This window comes from Sinohyriopsis cumingii, unplaced genomic scaffold (assembly GCF_028554795.1).
Source record: "Sinohyriopsis cumingii isolate HCF-2022 unplaced genomic scaffold, ASM2855479v2 utg000957l, whole genome shotgun sequence".
Lineage (NCBI taxonomy): Eukaryota > Metazoa > Mollusca > Bivalvia > Unionida > Unionidae > Sinohyriopsis > Sinohyriopsis cumingii.
Window position 1 is genome coordinate 1,223,684 of NW_028315947.1, and position 20,255 is coordinate 1,243,938.

Consider the following 20,255-nt stretch of genomic DNA (forward strand, 5'->3'; position numbering starts at 1 on the left):
ATTTTAGAACGTTTGGGATCAAAAGTTCACATTCAGTACATCATATAGGCTGACATTGTACCCATAGTGAATCTGTAAGGCACATTAATGGCTGTGTGCACTGAAAATGTCCCAAAATGTTATTTTCATCATGAATATGCCTATGTATGGTAACATATTTCAATTTATTACTGTGACAGTGCGGTATTGTAGCTTCAGCTGATATCTGATTCCATTGAATCAATGAGCTTAATAATTGGTAACCAACACTTTTAAAAATACACTATCAGTGTTCAAACAGATCATTTGAATCATGTTCGCACATTTGATCTTAACAAGTACATTGTATATATCCCACATATGAAAATTTCCATCCTTGTTTACAAGTTTTGGGGATCAGAATTTCGCATTTAGTTGATGATGTTGGATTTACTGGTACCTATAGTTGATATGTGTGGCCACATATGGCTGTATTCACTTGCAATTTACAAAATTGTTATTTCCCTCATGAATAAGATTGCTTATAGTAATATATTTTAATTTAGTACATTGTCACTTGACTTTCCTGTATACTGGTATGTACTAATGTTTGCACCAATGATCAGACATAACCGTACCAACATTGACTTAAACTTTATGATACATATTCTACCTGATTAGTTTTTTGACCTGTAAATGGTTAAATATGCTTCTAGAAAACTATAACATGTTGATCGCAGATTTCTTACTGTATCCCACGCGATATTGTCAGCAGTTTACATATTATGTTCTGCTGTGTTTTGTTCATATTCAAACAGAAATTATCAGCAGTATTATTCTCATTATTAATTCAAGACAAAACAGCACACTGTAACAAATTGAAGATAAAGACACGTACACATAATTGACTTGAACTTGGTTCGTTTGCATGCGAGACTGTTATATGTACCACTAAAAAAATTGTGGTTATAATATTATCGACGCGGCAGGGAAAATATTTATTACATTTCATGCCAGTGAATTATCACATATATTTCACTTGGAAATACAGTAATTTCACTTGGAAACACAGTAATTGACGGCCTAGCATAAAATAACAAAGTCACCATTGTCACTTTCGACGAATATATTGTAAATCAATGGTTGTGTGAACAATCTTTAGAGAATTTATTGAGTAACGGAAATCTTGCCCAAATGTTATTAACAGAAACAATGATTCGATAAATATAACGGCTACCGAAGACGGCTTCTGTGACGCGGGTTGTGAATTACTAAATAACATTTTATTAGCGTCATCTTTATATACTAACGAGTACGTAGATGGAGCCATGGATGTTTTGCTGTTGGTTGGGGTTTTCTTAGGTAGATGGTATTTTCTTATTATTTGTTTTAAAGAAAATAACGATATTGATGTTTTCGTCTGTTATATTATTTGGACATCTGTTGACAGGAAACATTTTTATTTAATTCTTTTCAGCAATTTCGGGTTTCATAATTTCCTTGTGTGGAAAGTTTTCTTACCATGTGAGTGCACATTCGCTTAGCGTACAACCGTTATTCCACTCGCTCCTACTATATAGTTTTGCATATAAATTAGTTGATTATGTTGTTATTGTGCTTACGTGGAGTCAGTGCATTTGCTTGCTGCAAATTCATTGCGGAAATATTTCATCGAGTGGGTGAAAAACGCAAGCATTTTCGTTTATTCGATTAAATATATTTTATTTATTGTTTTTTAAAATGAAAACCCTTGTCGTCGATTGGTTGAAAAACTCGTGCATTTTCGTTTAATCTTTTTAAAAATGTATGTCTCTTTTCCCGGCCTTTTTATTATTATCATCATCATCATCTACCAGCTTGTAATTTACAAATCATATTTTATTTGCTATTAGTTGTTAATAATAGTAGGCGAGATGGCCCGCTCATCTCGGGCAATTGCCCCTATACGGCCTACTTACCGTTGGCAATGCCCGTATTACCGGGATTTGCCTTTTTCCAACAAAGGATAACAGCAAAATGTCGACTTAAGCATTTAAAGATATGACTGATGCACTACGTTAAGGGTCATTCAAATCTACATATGTGAGCACTGATAAATAATTTCTTAATTATGTTATTCTGACCTAATTCTTTAAGCACGTTTACCATTTTTTATATTTGTTTTTGAATTTCTTACAATTCGATTTTGCAGTTGTGCGCAATATTCTGACAATTTAACATAATTTCTAGCGAGAGCGCATATGATTACGAACGAGTTATTAGCTCCCATACAGAATTATTTCCCTTTTTATTACTCTTGTGTGCGTGTGTGTGTGTGTGTGTGTGTGTGTGTATGTGTGTGTATATATATATATATATATATATATATATATATATATATAGAGAGAGAGAGAGAGAGAGAGAGAGAGAGAGAATATCAATCTAAAAGACCGCCTTACGCGAGAAGAAAGATCGCTCCGCCTACCGAACGCGTGACATGACAACCTCTTAACCTCCGACAAACATTCTGTGAAAATGGCGGGCGTGATAGCAGTACGACATATGCCAGACGACATTGGTGACTAATATTTGCCATAAAAACCAACATTGAAACAGAGACAGAAAGCGAGATCATTTAGCAAAGGCTCCTACGTTGATGAAGTGAAGCTTTCTCGTATCGGGAATGAAGAAATTCTAGTAAAATGCAGGTTGTTGTTGGTTGTTGTTGTTGTTTAACGCCACTTTTCAGCACACGATAGGCTATACATGGCGGCCAGTATTAACGGTGGAGGAAGAACCTGGAAAATCCCCAGAAAGAACCACCGACCCTCGAGAAGCTACTGGCAAGCTTTCTCAAATATCCACACTGGCCGAATCCGAGACTCGAACCCACACAGACAGAGGTGAGATGGCAGTGATCTGTAACGGAGAGCGCTTTAGACCACTCGGCAGTAAAATGCAGGATATTTTGGAGTCAGTGCAAGAGCGAAGAACAACATAAAACTATCATGGAAATTGATACTTCAAAGAAACGAGTGACTGAATATGCAGCTGTAAATCAGGGTAAGTATCAGAACCCTTTCGATTATGTATTTTTATATGAAGGCTGCTTTTTAAACAGGAGTATCTTGTGTATTCTGGTTTTGGTGATCATGTGTCTGTGTTATCGATCAGCTGATTCTGTGCTATATGCATGTATGTTGTGTACATGTACACTACAGTCCTTACATACCTAGGTAGTATGTAGAGTTGCAGATTTGTTTAGCATTTGGCAAATAAATGTTTCAATTTCACTGATACATATATTAAAATGTATTCTTACTATTGTTGAAGTGGTAAAATTACACAAGGAGCATGAATTAGACTGCAATTGACAATGTATATACAGTTTTTTTATGTATATAATGACCTTCATGTATGTGCCCCGTTTTTGATCTGGGTACCTTCGATCTCATTTTGTCAGACTAGCAGATTTGTTCTTTGCTATTGTGACGTTTTCAGAGTTTCTGGTTAGTGTTCCCATGTTCTCTCACGTTTAATGACCCTCAAAGACTGGATTTTGGAAGGATTTAAAGACATACAGTCACAACCATCATGCACAACTTTGCCTCAGCAATGAGACAAACAGAGAGATACAAAGATACAAGCCGAGCCAGTCTCGACTATGGTCATTACCAAACCAAGAAACATAAACAGGAAGCGGAAGCCACTTGCTGCATTGTTTGAAGACAGTAGGTACTAAAACATTTTTTTACATGTTTGTTGGTGCATATAAAACTCATATAAGCAACAGGAGCGAAAAAATCTAGTAGAATGTTTAATATATTTATTTCTTAATAATTATACAAGAAGTAATTTTTCCTTCAGTCAAAAACATAATTGTGACAATGCATTTAAGCAATTCTTTACAATGCTGAATATACAACTTTTTGTGGTTTAATTATAGGAAAATACAACTGCGGGAAACATACATATGATTTCTACAAGGTCTAAAGGGTTGTCCATTATCATATCTTGTGGCTTCTCCTGATCATACAATAAACAGAACAGGGCCCACATTATATAGGCAGTCGTCTGGGTTATCATGTAAGTTCTTGTTCTTTCTGCTTTATATCCATGTGTCAATCATAAAGCCAGTCAAGAAACAGCAACAAAACAAAACCTTATTCACACATCCAGATAAACACAAATCCAGTCTATTGTCGATAATTTTAAACTTTTTTGCCCCTGAGATTCCTCGTTCCATATGGACACGGTGTGTGGCTATTTTCTTAGTCAATGCTACGTCTGCTGCTGACATCTGATCTCCACCTGGTGTAAGTGGAAGTATTATGACTTTTAGCCCAAGTTCTTCAATTTCATCTTGAATTAAAAATCATTTATATACCATCATCTCATCACCTCTTTTTAGCTTTCCACAGTCCAGCAACTGTTGTAATAATGGAAGCTAACCACACTGTGTAGTAATTTATTTGTCTGAAATTGAGCCGGAAAATAACATAGATATAAAAATGAAAGATCGTCTTAGATCAATTCCAACAAGGCCTTTAAGGGTTGTTGCTGACTTGTAGTCAGAATAACACTAACACTGACTTCTCAAGTTCTCAGGGCACTAGGCCTTTCCACTTGGAGTTCAGTACCATCTAAAATTACAAAGGTTGTTGAAAAGTTCTCCTTGAATTTCAGTGGCATTTGTTGCAAGAACACTTCTCAATCAGGCCAGATAGGAACTGAACCAAACCTGTAAAACATGTAGTTGATCCATGCTTGGAAAACGGCACCTACATCCTGGAACAAATTGGCTAAATGTTTGAAGTCAAAATTCAAGCGTAACTTAATTAGTGTCAGCAGTAGTTGATCTTCCAAAGGCATGTTCTGAATGCTGGTTATAGTCATTGGGAAGCTAAAAGGTATTTCAAATTCATCTGGCACAAGGAATTTGAAAATGTTCATAAATTGTTTATAAATAAATCCGATATAGTATTTAACGTTATCTCTCATATGACTATCCCTCGCTGTTGCTGCTGTATATTTAATCAATGTTAGCACCATTTTACATGTTTTGTCTTGTTTTGTTCTCCACTACTGTACTTTCACGCCTCAGTTCTTCATTAATAAGCACTTGCTGAGCAAGTTTCTATGTCAATGTTCTGTTCCATGCAGCCAAATCAAGGAGATCCCGTGTTGATACACTTGAAAGTATAAAGTTTACCTATTCAAATATTCTTCAATGTATAAGAAAATTTGTACAACCTAAGTTTTCAATTTCCCTATGTTACGTGTTTAGGCTCTTTCAAAGAGTAACAAGAAAATAGTGAAGACAACAAGCTTTGTAAAATTCAGCAAATAATTTATTTCTCTAGAAAAACAAGTTAAATGAGAAAAAGAACTTACGGTTTTACGAATCAAATCCAAAAATTATCAAAGAATTAAAAAATAGAAGTCCTAGTAATAAAAAGTCTTAATGTAACAGAGTTCGAATCCCGATGAAATCCAAAGCGATGACGTATCCTGTGGTCTTTGTTGACTCACAGAAAATAACATTCCAACTTAAATTCTGTATAAAGTTCGATAACTGTCTTTGTCCAAAAATTAATTTAGAGCACAAGTATTTCAAAGAAAAAATAATCTTTTGGAATCCAAATAATCGGAAGAAAAATAGAATAATTAGCCTAAAAACTGGTCACAACACTTTAACTTCTTCAGTATTAAGGCACTAATGACTCTGCTTTATCAAAACTTCAATAATAACTCTGGTTACAACGCAAAACAGATATACCAGGATATGGGTCGATCCCCTGTAAAAACCAGAACTTGAAACACTTGCTACATGTTCTTTGTCACCTACTCCAAGTATGGCCTCGATTGCACTTTATGAATCTTACTCTGAGAAAGATAAAAATAAAATGTTAAAAAAGTTGTTTAATACAACTCTTACAGGATTCTGAATCAAGGTCAGGAACTAGGTCAGCATTAGATACAAAGTTTCTATTATTAGCTGTTTACTACTGAATTACATTTCTGGACAATGCCAGATCCAGTAAATAAAATTAAATTACAATATCATGTAATGGAATTTTTAAAAAAATAAACTAGCAAACAAACAATTAAATTAAATCAAATATAAATTAAATCAAATATACATAACATTTAGTCATTTGTGTCAGTTATTCAACTGTCCATTTGTTGTGGAAGTTACAGGACAAAACCATACAGACTGCGGAGATCTTGACTTTCCAAATGAAACGAATATAAAGATACCTTCTTCTGTATTGGAAAACAGTGAGAAGGAGGGTAGTCTAGCTTTGTCGTAGGAAGAAGCCATATCGACAGAAAGGAACACAAGGTACCAGAACGTTTGTGACTAGAAGTACAATGAGACAGAAAATAGAATAACTGCATCCAACTTTAGAAGATTAATGATAAGAAAAGCATGTATGACTGATACAGCCTTGAATAGTATTTTGAAGCCAAAGCCATGTAAATCAGCTGCCACAAATTATGGTATTTCCACTGAAAAAGTGGCGAAAACTATGTACATGAAGAAGACAAATAATCATATACATGACTGTGCGTTCATTGTGAACCCATTATTTCCATTCTTGGGTGCATTACCAGATGGAAAAATATGTAAAGATGGGTAGTCTGGTGTTCTGGAAGTAAGGTATTCATTTTCTATACGGGACTGGACTATTGCTGATGCCTTTGAGTCTTATAAAAAGAAGGAATGCTGTTTCATGAGGAGAATGAAAGAAAAATTGTACTCAAACGGAATCATACTCACTGGTTTCAACTGCTAGACCATGTGTTAGTCACTGGTGCAAATTGTTGTGATTTTGTCACATACACTAGACAGGACCTCCACATACAGAGGATTTTGCAAGATAAAAAGGTGATGGCGGGTATGTTGGAGAAGTTGTGTTATACATTCACTTTTCGATGTGTTTAAGAAATGAAACAAACATAAATAAATAACATGAACCAAAATTATAAACAAGTGGATTAACCACAACCTTATCCCCTGCCAAGCTTTTGCCTAATGATAAATGAATACCATTGGGTAAAGACGACCCTCTTCCGACTGTCACGTGTCCTTAGACCAAGCCTGATGACAGATTTAAACGATGAAGAGGAGCATTAACAAAGCGGTGCTCTTCTGCTTGAATAATAACAATTTCATTAAAAGAAGTCTTCTCAGAAAAAGGCAAACAAAAATATGATAATAAAATCCTCTGAGAAGTTTCCCTGTCTCTTGAAATTTTAATAAAGATGCGATTATTAGAATAAAGATTTCTGATCAGTCAGATCAGAAACTTGATTCATAAAAGTTTTGTCAGATTCAGAATTGGAAGTGCTCCTATGAAATTGACATGGTTTTGGACCAATAACCTGCTGAGTGGAAGACTTTAACAAAATAAACTGTGAGTCAAGGAATAATCATTAGCTGTACGAGTAGTCTCTTTCAATGTTTCCACATTGTTCTCATTAAAGTCACTGCGAACGCAATTCTTCAACTGATCAATTAATATAAATTGTCTAAGATTATATTAGTCTTTACCAACCTTCTAGGCGGACCACCACCTATCAAATAATTGCTTTTCTTCTCTTTCAGATTCTACATGGATCTCTTCAGTTTCTTTATCACAGTTCCTAAACCTCTGTCGATATGCCTCAGGTACCAACTCATAACCCTTCAAGATAGATTACACTGGTCAACAGTGAAATCATTACTGACTTGAAAAGGCCCTAATCTGTAGTATTTTGGTGTGCCGAACACGAATATAACCGTGAAAAATTTGTATTGGCTCTCGTTTTGAAGATATTCATATACCTCATTTTCTATGTTTCACTGTGTAAATTTCTCCAGTAGGACTGCAGCAACATCCGGAATAATGATGTAACATTGCATAATACCATCATGCTCACATCATCCACAGTTGATTGCATCATTTTCTGATGCAATGCAATACTAATGCCATGCGGCTGCTGAAGTAAGTTGACGTCAGCAGTGTACTATACATGTGTAGGCCTATTATACTAATGCCAGGCGGCTGCTGAAGCTGACGTAAGCAGTGTACTATATAAAGCCCAATCAGATAGGTTCAGCATTTAAAATATTTTAGACGTTGTGCGAGACAGTTCAAGCTACTGTTACATAAAACTTATTATTTTATCCATTTACGTACAATAAAGAACAGTAATGCCTCGAAAGTGTGTTAATACCGCGGACAATTTTTGCTATATTTGTGGGGAAGTGACATTTGCCAACCAGAAGAAAAGTATCAATTCTCAAGTGAAGAAGGCATATCATCTTTACTTCGGATGCAAGGTTGGTGACCAAGACAAGCCTTGGGCTCCGCATATATGCTGTGCTACATGTACAACACAGCTTTCACAGTGGTTGAATTGCAAAAGGTCATCAATGCCGTTTGCAGTCCCAATGGTGTGGAGAGAGCCAAGCAACCACCTAAATGACTGTTACTTCTGCTTGGTTCCTCCTCTTTCCGGCGGAATAACGAAGCGAAAGAAGTCGAGAATAGTCTACCCAAACATTCCGTCTGCATTGAGACCAGTTCCACATGGTGAGGGACTTCCTATTCCAGAACCTCCAGCAGAATATTCTCTTGATTCATCTGACGAAGACAAAGGTGAGTCGACCTGTTCTTCTCCTGGTCCATCAGCATGCAGTGATCCAGATTTTCACTGTGGTGCATCATCAACCCCACACAGAATAACACAGGAAGAACTAAATGACCTGATTCGTGATTTGGACTTATCAAAGAACAAGGCAGAATTGCTAGGATCAAGACTCCAACAATGGAATCTTCTAGAAGAAGATGTCACAATTACTGCATATCGAAAGCGCCACCAGAAATTGGAGCCTTTCTTCAGAAAGGAAAGTAATCTGATATTCTGTTCCGATATTGAGGGCCTCATGAATGCTTTAAAAATCACTCATGACCCACAAGAATGGAGACTATTTGTGGACTCTTCGAAACTGAGTCTCAAGGCTGTGCTTTTGCACAATGGAAACATTCTTCCATCTATTCCAGTAGCGTATGCTGTCCACATGAAAGAGACATACGATAACTTAAGGCAGCTACTGAATTCCATTGAGTATAACAAGTACAGCTGGCACCTCTGTGGTGATTTGAAGGTAGTTGCCCTTTTAATGGGACTGCAGCAAGGATATACAAAATACATGTGTTTCTTATGCGAGTGGGATAGCTGAGCAAGGGAAATGCACTACATGAGGAAGGAATGGACTCACAGGCAGAATGTAGCCATTGGAGAGAAGAATATCCAACACCCAGCTCTGGTTGAGGCTCAGAAAATCTTGCTACCACCCCTTCACATCAAACTAGGTTTGATGAAGAACTTCGTGAAAGCCATTGACCGGACTTTGCCAGCATTCCGATACCTGCATGAAAAATTCCCTCGACTCAGCGAAGCAAAGATTAAAGAGGGAGTTTTTGTGGGTCCTCAGATTCGAGAGCTTTTCAAAGATGACCGGTTCAACAACTTGCTGGAAGGTGACGCGAAACAAGCATGGAATGCTTTTCGCCTAGTTTCTACAAACTTCCTCGGAAATGTTAGGGCAGAAAACTATAAGGAACTAGTAGAAGACATGTTGATGAAGTATAAGAAACTTGGCTGCAATATGTCTCTAAAGATTCACTTCCTTCATTCCCATTTGGATTTCTTTCCTAGCAACTGTGGTATTGTTAGTGATGAACACGGCGAACGTTTTCATCAAGATATCGCAACAATGGAACAAAGATACCAGGGAAAATGGTCCACTACAATGCTGGCTGACTATTGCTGGACACTCCTCAGAGATGCTCCCGAACAGCTGTACAAGAGACAGGCGAAGAAATCTAAGATGTAGTCAATGACTTGATTTTTTATAGGTAGGCTATTACAGTTGACCTTTTACTATTGGAATGCATTTCGTTATGTAAACATTAATTTCTTGCAGATTACAAAAAAACTAGAGCCAATTTTGCAATTTGACTGTCATATTCGTGTTCAGCACATAAAAATTGATAAGAATTGACTAATTTTATTTCAGTAACATGACTTTTGTAAAAATTTGTTGTCCAGTGTTATGTAACCATACCATAACCAGTACTTTGTTCTGCTGATAGTGACATAGCCTTTACGGGCTTTGACAATAACCATACGTTATAATAAAGTCCAATGCCCTTTTAGCCACTGAAATTTTCAGAACATCTTTTCAAAATCAGTAAAATATTTATCTACTTCTTTTGTCTCAGGTACCGACTCCAAACACTCCAAGCCAGATTCCTAATATGTTTGGTAACATAATAACCTGGATTTCCATATGAAGTGTGAGAGTGCTTTTCACTGGAAAGCGCTAATTCTTTTAATCTAAATTGAAATTCCTTTCCTTCCTTTTCTCTCTGCATGTGTATTTTCCTCTATTTTTTCTTTTGCATTTGCATTACCAATTGCATATTTTTACTTGCTCTCTCTCTCTCTTCTTGCTGCAACTGCAATTCTGTTTATTCGTTGTGTAGCTCATTTGAGTCTCTCTCATCTTTCCCAATTGTATTTGTTTCTCCTTTCTGCAACTGCATTTGTCTTTCGTGTTTCTGAAGCTCTAGCTTTCGTAACTCTATTTCCGTCTTGTACTTTAATTTCAAGTATATTACTTCGACGCCAGAGTCAGGTAGAGATTTACTAATCAAACCCAGAGCACATTTGTCCAAATAAGTTTTTTTTCTACCAAATATTGGACAAAAGTATTTATTCTTTCTTGCGTTGTTAAAGAAGCCTCGGCCTAAGAGAGATCATGTTGTCAGGCAAGCTGGAGTAGCTCATCATGTTTCAAGGAATGTAACCTCTCCTGGGTAGGATTTAAAATAAATTTCTCCAAATTAGATGACAGTGTGAAAGCTTGTTGGTTTCATCATTTATATTTTTAGATAATTATAATAATACTTGGGACTTATAAAATTCCGAAACAAAGTAAATTTAATTTCAAAAACAAAGTTTTATGAATATTTTAGAGACATTTGTATCTCGGACGAAGCCCAATTTTATATTACGAATATAATGCCTTAAACTAAGTACTAGAAAAGAGCGAAAACCAAAAAGTTTTGTACGATTCAACATATTATTTATTTCCGTAGAAAACAAAGCGAAAATTTAAAAAGAACAGTATTGCGAATTAAATCCCAAATATTCATAAACATTCTATCGTGCATCCTAATGAATAAAGCTGAAATCAAATGTCAATGGTGTTCGATATAAGGTCTAGTGCTGGAAACCTTGATGTGCCTATAGTTTTTAATGTACTAATGCACCGGTAGCTTTGATATGTGACGACCAACTATCAGTCTTCCAATTTATCACAGTATTATAATCCAAGATGTCCTTGTCTGACTTCTCCTTAATACAAATTTAAGGTTGATGTATATTCGTGTAGTTATACAGTTGGTTTAACTACTTTCCACCGATGTCATCAGCCAAGTGTCCATCTTTATACGAATGTTTCGACCTTTATGTTGGAACACCCTCTGGATGTCGATGTGGCAGTAGTGATCCAGTACTACCCCTGTGCGATGGCTACTATATTTTGTCACCACGTCTGAGCCAGAGCCAACTTCATGCTCTCTCAGCGGCTCTGCCCAATACTGGCACAACTATTTTTGCGTGCCATTCCTTTTATTCCCTATGCACTGGCATCCACCAGATAGACTTGGCCGCAAAACCTATGCAACCAACTTTCACTGAGAACAACCATATTTTACATCCTCTACCCTTGCAATATCGACCACGTCGACTGACACCTACCATGACTTTGTTTCCTGCAGCTGTCCTGCACTCTGCCGCTGCGGTCGTTTGCTGTTGTCCGGCTTTAACAAACTTGATCAACTGGTGGCCTGTTTTCTTTGGGACTATCTCTGTTTCTGCCGTTTTATTTCTTCAAGGATATCAGCCAAATCTCTTAGCACTTTTTTATGTTTTCACGTGTAGTGACCTATGGACACACGCAACCTGGCATACTGATAATATGTGAGCGAGTGTTCCTCTTTCTCGACAGAGCTGACATGATGGATCTTCTACGAGTTTCTGCAGCACTGTTTTGGCTGGTGGCGGTAGGAGGTCGTATACTCATGGTATCATAAACTGCAGATGAAATGGTTGATATCTCCATATATCTGCCGATGTATGTTTCCTTTCTGACAGTGACCACTTAGTCCAGAATGCTTGAATCCCCAGCTGGACTGCCTTTGCTGGTTTGATAGGAATTGTCTGATAATGTAGGTATGTCTTCGCCTTGTATCGTCAGTCTGATCCGGTTTATGACACGCCCCTTCTTTACCACCATACACCTGGACTTATTCGCTTTAAACTTCATTTTTGCCCATTCATTTGTCCTATATCAGGCTTTGAGAACCTATCTAGTATGGATGTTGGTCTGTGTTGTTAATGTCCATAAACCCTGTGTTGGAAGATAAACGAATGCCGGACTCTGGTTTGGAACATATAGACTCTATTTCACCAGCCTTAATGATGAGGATCATTCCCATTTTACACAAAATTATTGAGATAGCACACCCAGTTACAATGCCATTTTCCAGTTTTAGCCATGTAGTTGTGAACTGGATACTTGAGAGTCTCAAGAGTATAAAGTTGCTTCTGATTAACTTGATGACATAGTTAGAGACATGGTAGTGATGTAGAGCTGTCTCGATCAGTAGATGCGATATTAAACATAAGGCACTGATTAGGTCAAGCCACGCCATTGTCAGGTCTTTCTGGCTAATTCTAGCTTCATGTATCAGCTGAGTTAAGGAGCGGGTATGGTATGTTGGACACACCCAGTCAATCCTGGAATTCCAACCTTTTAAACATAAGTATCTATATATCTGTTATATGTCATGTATGCTCTTGTATATCGTATATCGTTCCGGGATAGATAAGATATTCCCTTTGACACTTAATAACGAAATCGTCCTGAATTGCACGTGCGATCGGAAATCTTTTTTCCTTTGGTACCAAACACCCATCAGCCAGTTGCCAACAACCTGATACTTTCACCTTTTTCCACACTGTACGGAGAAGTTGTAACCAACGTCTCAAAACCTGCCGACATTTCTTGTAGAACTTATATGGTATTCCACTGCGCCCTAGAGTTGAATAAGATCGGGCTTTCTTCCCAACATAGTAGACTTCTTTTCCGGGTCGGTTAATGTCTAGAAGTTTGCTTGGTAGCTCTAAAATTACTATGAGTCTCTTCTCTCTAGTGATCCGAGTTTGAAATTAAAAAATTTCTTCTACATCCTCTTTACTGCTCTTTATTATTCCAGACCTTTCTTCCTATAGTAAGGTTGAACTGAATCTTTACGGATTGGAGATAAAGGCTGCTACTGGAGCAGGAGCATATATTTTATAATTTTATATAGTTATGTTTTAATTAGGCAGAAGTGGGTATTTTATTATTTTATGTAATTAATGTTCATTGATGAGTGAAATAATGTCATCACTTGCAATTATTGTGTTCTTCTCATTTTGCACACATTTAGCCATTTAGTCAACCTTGAACCAGGATTACCTGATGGAGTTTTGTTCACTTTGAGCATTGAAGCTGCCCTGATTGTTGTTCATGCTGGGTTGTTCCATTGTATGACACGTGGTAAGTAATTTGCTGATTGGTTAGTTTGCTACTTGTCTGTATAAACATATAATAAACAGCATATTATTGGTGGTCATTCCATGGAAATTTCAGAAGGGTGCTGGTCATGGGAGTGCAGTAAGAAAAGTGCCTGATGATTCTTTTGCTTCGAGGAAAATGTGACCTGACCTTTGTCCCATATGATAAGGTAAATAGCTTTATAATATGGTTAATGTAACGTTTTTTTTATATGTACTCTGTATATTTCTCTGAAATGTATGCTAATGTATTTTAGTACCTTTAATAGGTTATCAACCTGCAAATTCTTTTCTGATCATATCATTCTGTCCATACGCTTGTCTATCTGTCTGCTGTCTACTTTTGCTCTACACACTGATGTGTTTATGCTTATACGGTCCACGATATCTCTAGATGGTTAATTAATAAATATATGGAGTAATAAGTCATTCGTATTGAATGTACTGTAAACCGAATCAATGTATACATGCAGAACAATAATGTATAGTATTTGTAGGGTGTAACAAAGCAGGACAAATGTATTTATCTCCATTTACTAAATTCGTGCACAATAAAACCCAATTTCTTATAACAAATACTGGACTTGCATTTTATATTCTGTGAGTAGAAAGCAAGTGCTGTAGCACTAGTTTCTTGCTCTTACCTGTCCCCTTGTTCTTGATACATTCCCCTGCCCTCAGCGTCTTCAGTATTGATCTAAAACTATATCACAGCTCAAGAAATTCTTCTTTCCGTTTCATTTGCTCAACTGAACCGTTTCCTGGGCAAATTTAGCTCCCTCCGAATACACTTAATCTCTGATTGCCTAATGTTTGGCATTGGTGCACACACTTCCCTGATTCTCTGTCTCACTAACCTAAATCTGTCATTCCCAACTGCATAATTAATCGTTGTGAGGAGTATCAATTTGTTTTTCACTATAGCCCTGTAAAGTTGTTCCAAGGATATGGTTTAGATCGTCGGCAACTTGCTGCCAACTGCTTTTTGTCATATTCAGCCATTTCATTTTCATCGTTCTCTCGCTTCTGCTGGTTGTGGAGGTTCTGATCTTGTTCTGAAAGGTTCTCCTTGATTGCCTACTCTTCTGGGAAAATCAGACTGTCACCAGAGCAGTTGACTCCTTCGAGGTTCGTCGGCAATTGCTGTCTGTTTATCTCTTGTAGAACAGAGGCTTATCGTTGATCCTCTTGAGATGAAATATTAAAGCCAGTTCCACTGCTTTCAAAGAACACGTTTTCAGTGTGATCTTGCTTAATCGCTTCTGGACTGTCTCTCACTGCTGAAGCTGGACCTAAGAGGTTCTCAGCACTGTGGTTGGACCGTGATTGGATACCTACACGGTCTCAGCAGATAAATATATACGTTGCTGCTGCCTGACATGTAATCTGCATCCCGTCTTCGACGTATGATTTCTGACCCTTAATGCGTTGTTACATACATTCCCACAATGCGACTTTTTGTTCGCCCTAACAGCATTCAGTGTCGTTAGGAATAAACAATACGTCATATTTGTATCCGTCTAGTTGAAGCCGTAATCCCCTCTCTCGGAAGACACTAGGAGTACTCTTTATTGCTGTCACTTGGAGTATGCTTTGGTTTTCTCTTTCCAAAGACTGCAAAACGAGAAACAGCTATATCTTGTATTAGGCACTAGTCTTTCCACGAAATTACCTGTCTCTGCAGTAATCACCAATCTTCCTTGATTGCCATATTGCTTTTACTGGAAGTCACTGATAAATCAGATAAAATAGTGTTAAAATAATTGCTTTCTACATAGGTCATCAGCCAAGTGCTCATCTTTCTACGAATGCTTCGCCCCTTATCTCGGAACACCCTCTAAATGGCGGGGTAGTTGTATTGTCCAGGTACTGCCTGTCTGTAATGGCTGTCATATTTTGCATTCCGTCTTACCCAACCATACATTCTATCGGTGGCCCTGTCCAGAGCTTGCACAGCTTTCTTGCGTGTCCTTCCTTTCTTCCCAATGCACTGAGCATTTTCCAGACTGACTGGACTTGCAAACGTATATAATCAACATCCATTGAGAACAACCATGTTTTCCATCCACTTCCCCTTCAAGACTCTAACAACTGTTGGTACCACTCTTTCTCTCATGAACCGCTTCTGTCCTCTCTTCCCACGACACAGTAAATTCTATTAAGATAATTTTCGTTGCAGCTGACGACCTCATGACAACTTCAGGATGGAGGGATGTCTGAACGATGTCAGGAAATATCATTTACCTGCCCAAATCTACCGACATCTCGCATGACTTTGCCTCCTGTAATAGTCCATCTTTCTCTGCCGCCAAGTAAAATTTAGAAAGAACTTAAAGTATTGCGAATTAAATTCCAAATAATCCAAAATGTTCTATCCCAGTCCTAATGAACAAAGTTATAATCAAAAGCCAGAGGTGTTCAAATTTAGATCAAGCGATAAAGGCATACATGTGTATGCAGCCTTAGATTTACTATTGTACCAGTAGCCTCAAGTGTGATGATCTACTTACAGTCTTCCCATTGATCACATTAATATAATCCAAGATGTCCTTGTTTGACTTCACTATAATTCAAAACTAATGTTTCTAAGAATAGTATTCAAGAGCACTCTGTCTTTCCATTGAATAATAATTTCACCAAACTCAAAATCAAAACACAACAATAAGCCAATAAGATTGATTGTAACTAAAGATGTTAAAGTATGAATGAATAAGTTCTCAAGTAAAGAAAAGTTATATGAAAAACCAAATTATAAGCTGTCAACAAGGTACAATCTGTTACAAAATTATAATAACGGTTGTGGCAAACATAACGTACAACATGTTATTCCAGGGCAAATACCAATGGGCTAGACCCAGACCCAAATAAATGTTAAACCTTTATCAATAATGATCCTAATGTTTAACCTACATTCATATGGAAAATATTAGTTATCTTTCTTTATTTACCAAGATAAAATTACTGGTTAGGTCGATAATGAACTTTTTATTTGGACAAGATCGCGTGAGAAAAATATAACTAACAAACGAAATAAATTAAACATACGTAACACAAGTGAGATAATAATAGTGAAATAACATCCTTTCCCAAAACAGATAAACTCCAGAAAGAAACTATACCTACAGGGAAAATAAATGCAACTGGAACGTAAAGTGAGGCAGTGCAATGGAAAAGCAAAAGAAAAATGAAAGGAAAGGAGGAGAGGAAATAAATACTGTAATGGAGAGAGGAAGAACAAAGAGACGGTCAAGCTGAAAAACAACCAACTGGAAAACAAGTGATCCACCTATCCTGGACTGTACATTCCAACAACAGAAAATAATTAACAGCAGGGAATGCAACAGCTAGCTATAAAGATAGTCACACAAGGTAACAAGAGGAGAGAAACAAAAGAAAAATTAGCTGAAGATAGTAATACCAGAATGACAAAACAGGTGCAGACAACAAATATCAGAGTCTAGACCTACCGTATTCAAATTAGAAACACTAACCACTTACAAAAGTTAGTTATATATAAAACTGGAAAATAGATACGACGAGAGACAGAAAGACACACAGAGACTGAGAGAGAATGGGCGCACATGTACTCACTCTATAGATAAATGTATTTATGGGAATTTTACACATGGCAGCTCACTCAATGTAAAATACTGTAAAAAAAATCTTAAAAGAAAATTAGTCAAAACTTTAAAACATTCAGAAAGACTTGCTGAGCAAAGGTAACTAAGAATTTACAACTTGTATGGGGGAGAGATAAACGGATACCCACCCAATTGGAAATACCTGAAAAGGGTGTGAGTACTAACCAGTCAATCCCTGAGCGCCGAAAATATTGGAGAATTAGGAAAATAACAAAAACAGGAAGATCACTCACATTTTTATCAAAATTAAAATAATGAAGCCTTTTGCTATTTCGAAAGTGGCCATCTCTAAAGCTTTAAAAGCCATATCTGATGGTACAGACTTGAAGGTGACCACAAATAATAACATCTACGTTGAGTAGCCTATATGAACTCTTCTACGCGTGAAGCGATGATCATCATCCGGTCTGTTTAAAAATCTCGAGAGAACGTGTGCCTTAGCAGACAATAGGAAGTGTAATACAAACCACTGAGAAACGTTCAATCACAAACAACCTATATATTACCATTACCACTGAGAATTTGTATAATAGGATCTCTATTTACGTCACTTAACATCTTTCCTCTGGCTTATCCCATTATCAAGGGAAGGGAGGTGCAACAGGATTATCAGGCCCTTGATTTTGTCATGATCTGATAGTAGAAGTACCGGCAAATCTTATTTTCGAACAGAAACACGTTCCCAAATGAGTATTATTTAAACTAAAGGTATGGTGTTGAGTATGACGAGTGGACACTTGCCTATACAACGTGAAACCTGCATGTGGATGACCTGTTGGTAATGTTTTTTCCTATATACAAGTAAGCTTTATCTGGTAGATCAAATGAAAGATATTTTTTCGGATTCAATCCCTAAGTGGTGGAGTGCAGAAACAAATTAGAAACCAAGACATATAGAAACGATTGATATAGTAGACAAACAAACAAAGGTTGAGAACATTGTTGCAACTGTAATACAGTTTTGGTTTGTATTTATTCTTCATTTGCTAAGTAGGAACATTAAAATAAATACTGCAACTCATCTCCAAAATTGTTTTATGTACTACATAAGTCATACAACCTGCCTTTCAATTCTAAATTACACCAACTTCTCTTATCTAATGGCAACTTAGTCCATTTTTTGAATTTGAACTGTCTCTGCTAAACCATTTTGATCACTGGATCTTTTAGATCGCCATCCAAAATATGCGTAACAATTGATCTGCTTTTCTAGTTTTCGCACATCATTTCTTTGTACTGAAAAATTAGGTTCGTCGTCTAAAAAATCTGTTTCATTTCATGCAAACTGACTTTAAATCCTTTGTCTTTAATATTTGATGTAGCTTTGGGGGCCTTGAATAAATAATATAAAATATTTTGGAATTATGTTTATAAAGGATGTTCCTTGTCTAGAATCTTTATTTTGTTCCTTGATAGTTTATATCGTACCAAAATAAACCCACATAAAACAAGCAAAAGAATAAATAAAACGTCAAATTATTTTCTTTAATAAAACTTTATATATGAACATATCAATAGTTCACAACTTTGTGTATGGTTTTAGTCTGAAATGAATTATATAGTTTGCAATTATTTTGTTCTACCGTCGAGCAAACAAGTTCTGAATTCTATTGCTCAGAAATAGAAGAAAAAAAATATGAATTATTTTATTTCTTTGAATTCAATCAATATTGTTTGAATAATGGTTTCACCAAACGTTTGTAATTCTGTTTTCTTCATATTTTTGCAAAGTTTCTTACATTTTCTTTTACTGGATTTTACAAAGCACAGATGATCATACAGAGACGCCGTTAGCTTCTTTTTGCGAAGCCTAAACAATGGAGTACTATAAAAGCAAAACATTAGTACATTTGCAAAGTACTTGTTGGAACATAAGTCGAAGAGTATGGCGATGAGTTTCTACGTATTCAAAGTCTGGCATGAATTCCATTCAAACTATTCCTATTTCTAAGATTGTACCTGTTTGTCTCAGCAACAAATGTTGGTAGAATGTCAGAAAAACAGGAAGTATACCTACTACCATATACAATTTTATTAAAGTAACATAGTGTGTCACATTTTCGTCTATTATCTCAAGGTAGATCAACCGGTTTCTTCATAAATCGTACGACACGAAGCAAGACCAGTAGCAATTATACATGCTTCTGATTACAGATTTTCTAATTCAAGAAAATCTTCAGCCAAACAACCACATCAACATATTCCACTAAGGGACGGGTGTATGTTAAATATGTTCTTTCTAACGTTTCTTAAAATAATGTTTAAATATTTTCAAGGCATGTATCATTTTTTGGTGGACAAATATGTTATAGACATTGTTTGGTCATATTTCCTTGGCTACTAACAGTTATGCCAAGACGTTTATGTCACTCAAGGATTTAATTTTTGAATTTTAGGTCAGAAAAATGGGCTGTAGCCTACACTAGAATAGCATTACCTTAGTATGGGTTGGATTGAAATCATTCAACCACTGCTTTGACCAATCTTTTATAGTTTATAAATGTGTTTATTGACGTATCATTTGATGAATACGCCAATGAGCTTTCATGAATAAAGAGACTTGTTGCATTCGAGGAGTTGTGTCCTATATAGTTATATTACACAATAAATAATAACAAACCTAAAACATAGCCATGAGGAAAACAGCCGCAATTTATTGGCTACTGGATTCGACAGTATTTACGAACACTGTTTTGATTTTGTTACATAGCTAGTCAGTGAACCAATCAATAATAGAGTTTTTAATGTCATTGCGCATTGATATGTATTAGACAGCCTAACTACCAGTCGCAGTACATGTACACAATTACATATATATGAACTCAAATATAGAAGAATCGTTGGGACTTCATCTTTATTTTCTGCGTTATCAGACAAACAGCAGCACAGAGAAATGGTACAGACACTAGAACCACAATGACATGGCATACATTTACACATATAAATCAGAAACTCGTGCACATATAAACAGAAAATGAAATCTTTATAGCGTTT

The 20,255-nt window shown here is 36.4% G+C and overlaps 1 protein-coding gene and 1 pseudogene across 6 annotated transcripts; one reads left to right on the forward strand and one right to left on the reverse strand.

Moving 5' to 3' along the window:
* The first annotated feature begins 2,479 nt into the window (after window positions 1-2,479).
* LOC149772953 (uncharacterized) lies at window positions 2,480-19,815 on the forward strand. Of its 6 annotated transcripts, XR_016417523.1 has the most exons (5): window positions 2,480-3,000; window positions 3,884-4,023; window positions 7,550-7,612; window positions 13,697-13,790; window positions 15,800-19,815. XR_016417523.1 is itself a non-coding variant. In XM_089947044.1 (3 exons), the coding sequence occupies exon 3, from the start codon at window positions 8,138-8,140 to the stop codon at window positions 9,167-9,169; it is 1,032 nt and encodes a 343-aa protein (XP_089803170.1). In that variant the 5' UTR covers window positions 2,480-3,000; window positions 3,884-4,023; window positions 7,550-8,137; the 3' UTR covers window positions 9,170-10,070. The 6 variants fall into 5 exon arrangements, 3 of the variants coding, with proteins under 3 accessions (XP_089803170.1, XP_089803172.1, XP_089803171.1); XR_016417525.1 differs by lacking the exon at window positions 3,884-4,023; XR_016417524.1 differs by lacking the exon at window positions 15,800-19,815 and having other exon boundaries at window positions 13,697-14,094.
* Window positions 4,046-4,890, reverse strand: LOC149772954 (uncharacterized; annotated as a pseudogene).
* Window positions 19,816-20,255: the final 440 nt, after the last annotated feature.

Coding starts and splice junctions, on each gene's coding strand:
- LOC149772953 (XM_089947044.1), top strand. CDS start 8,138: ATGCCTCGAAAGTGTGTTAATACCGCGGACAATTTTTGCTATATTTGT.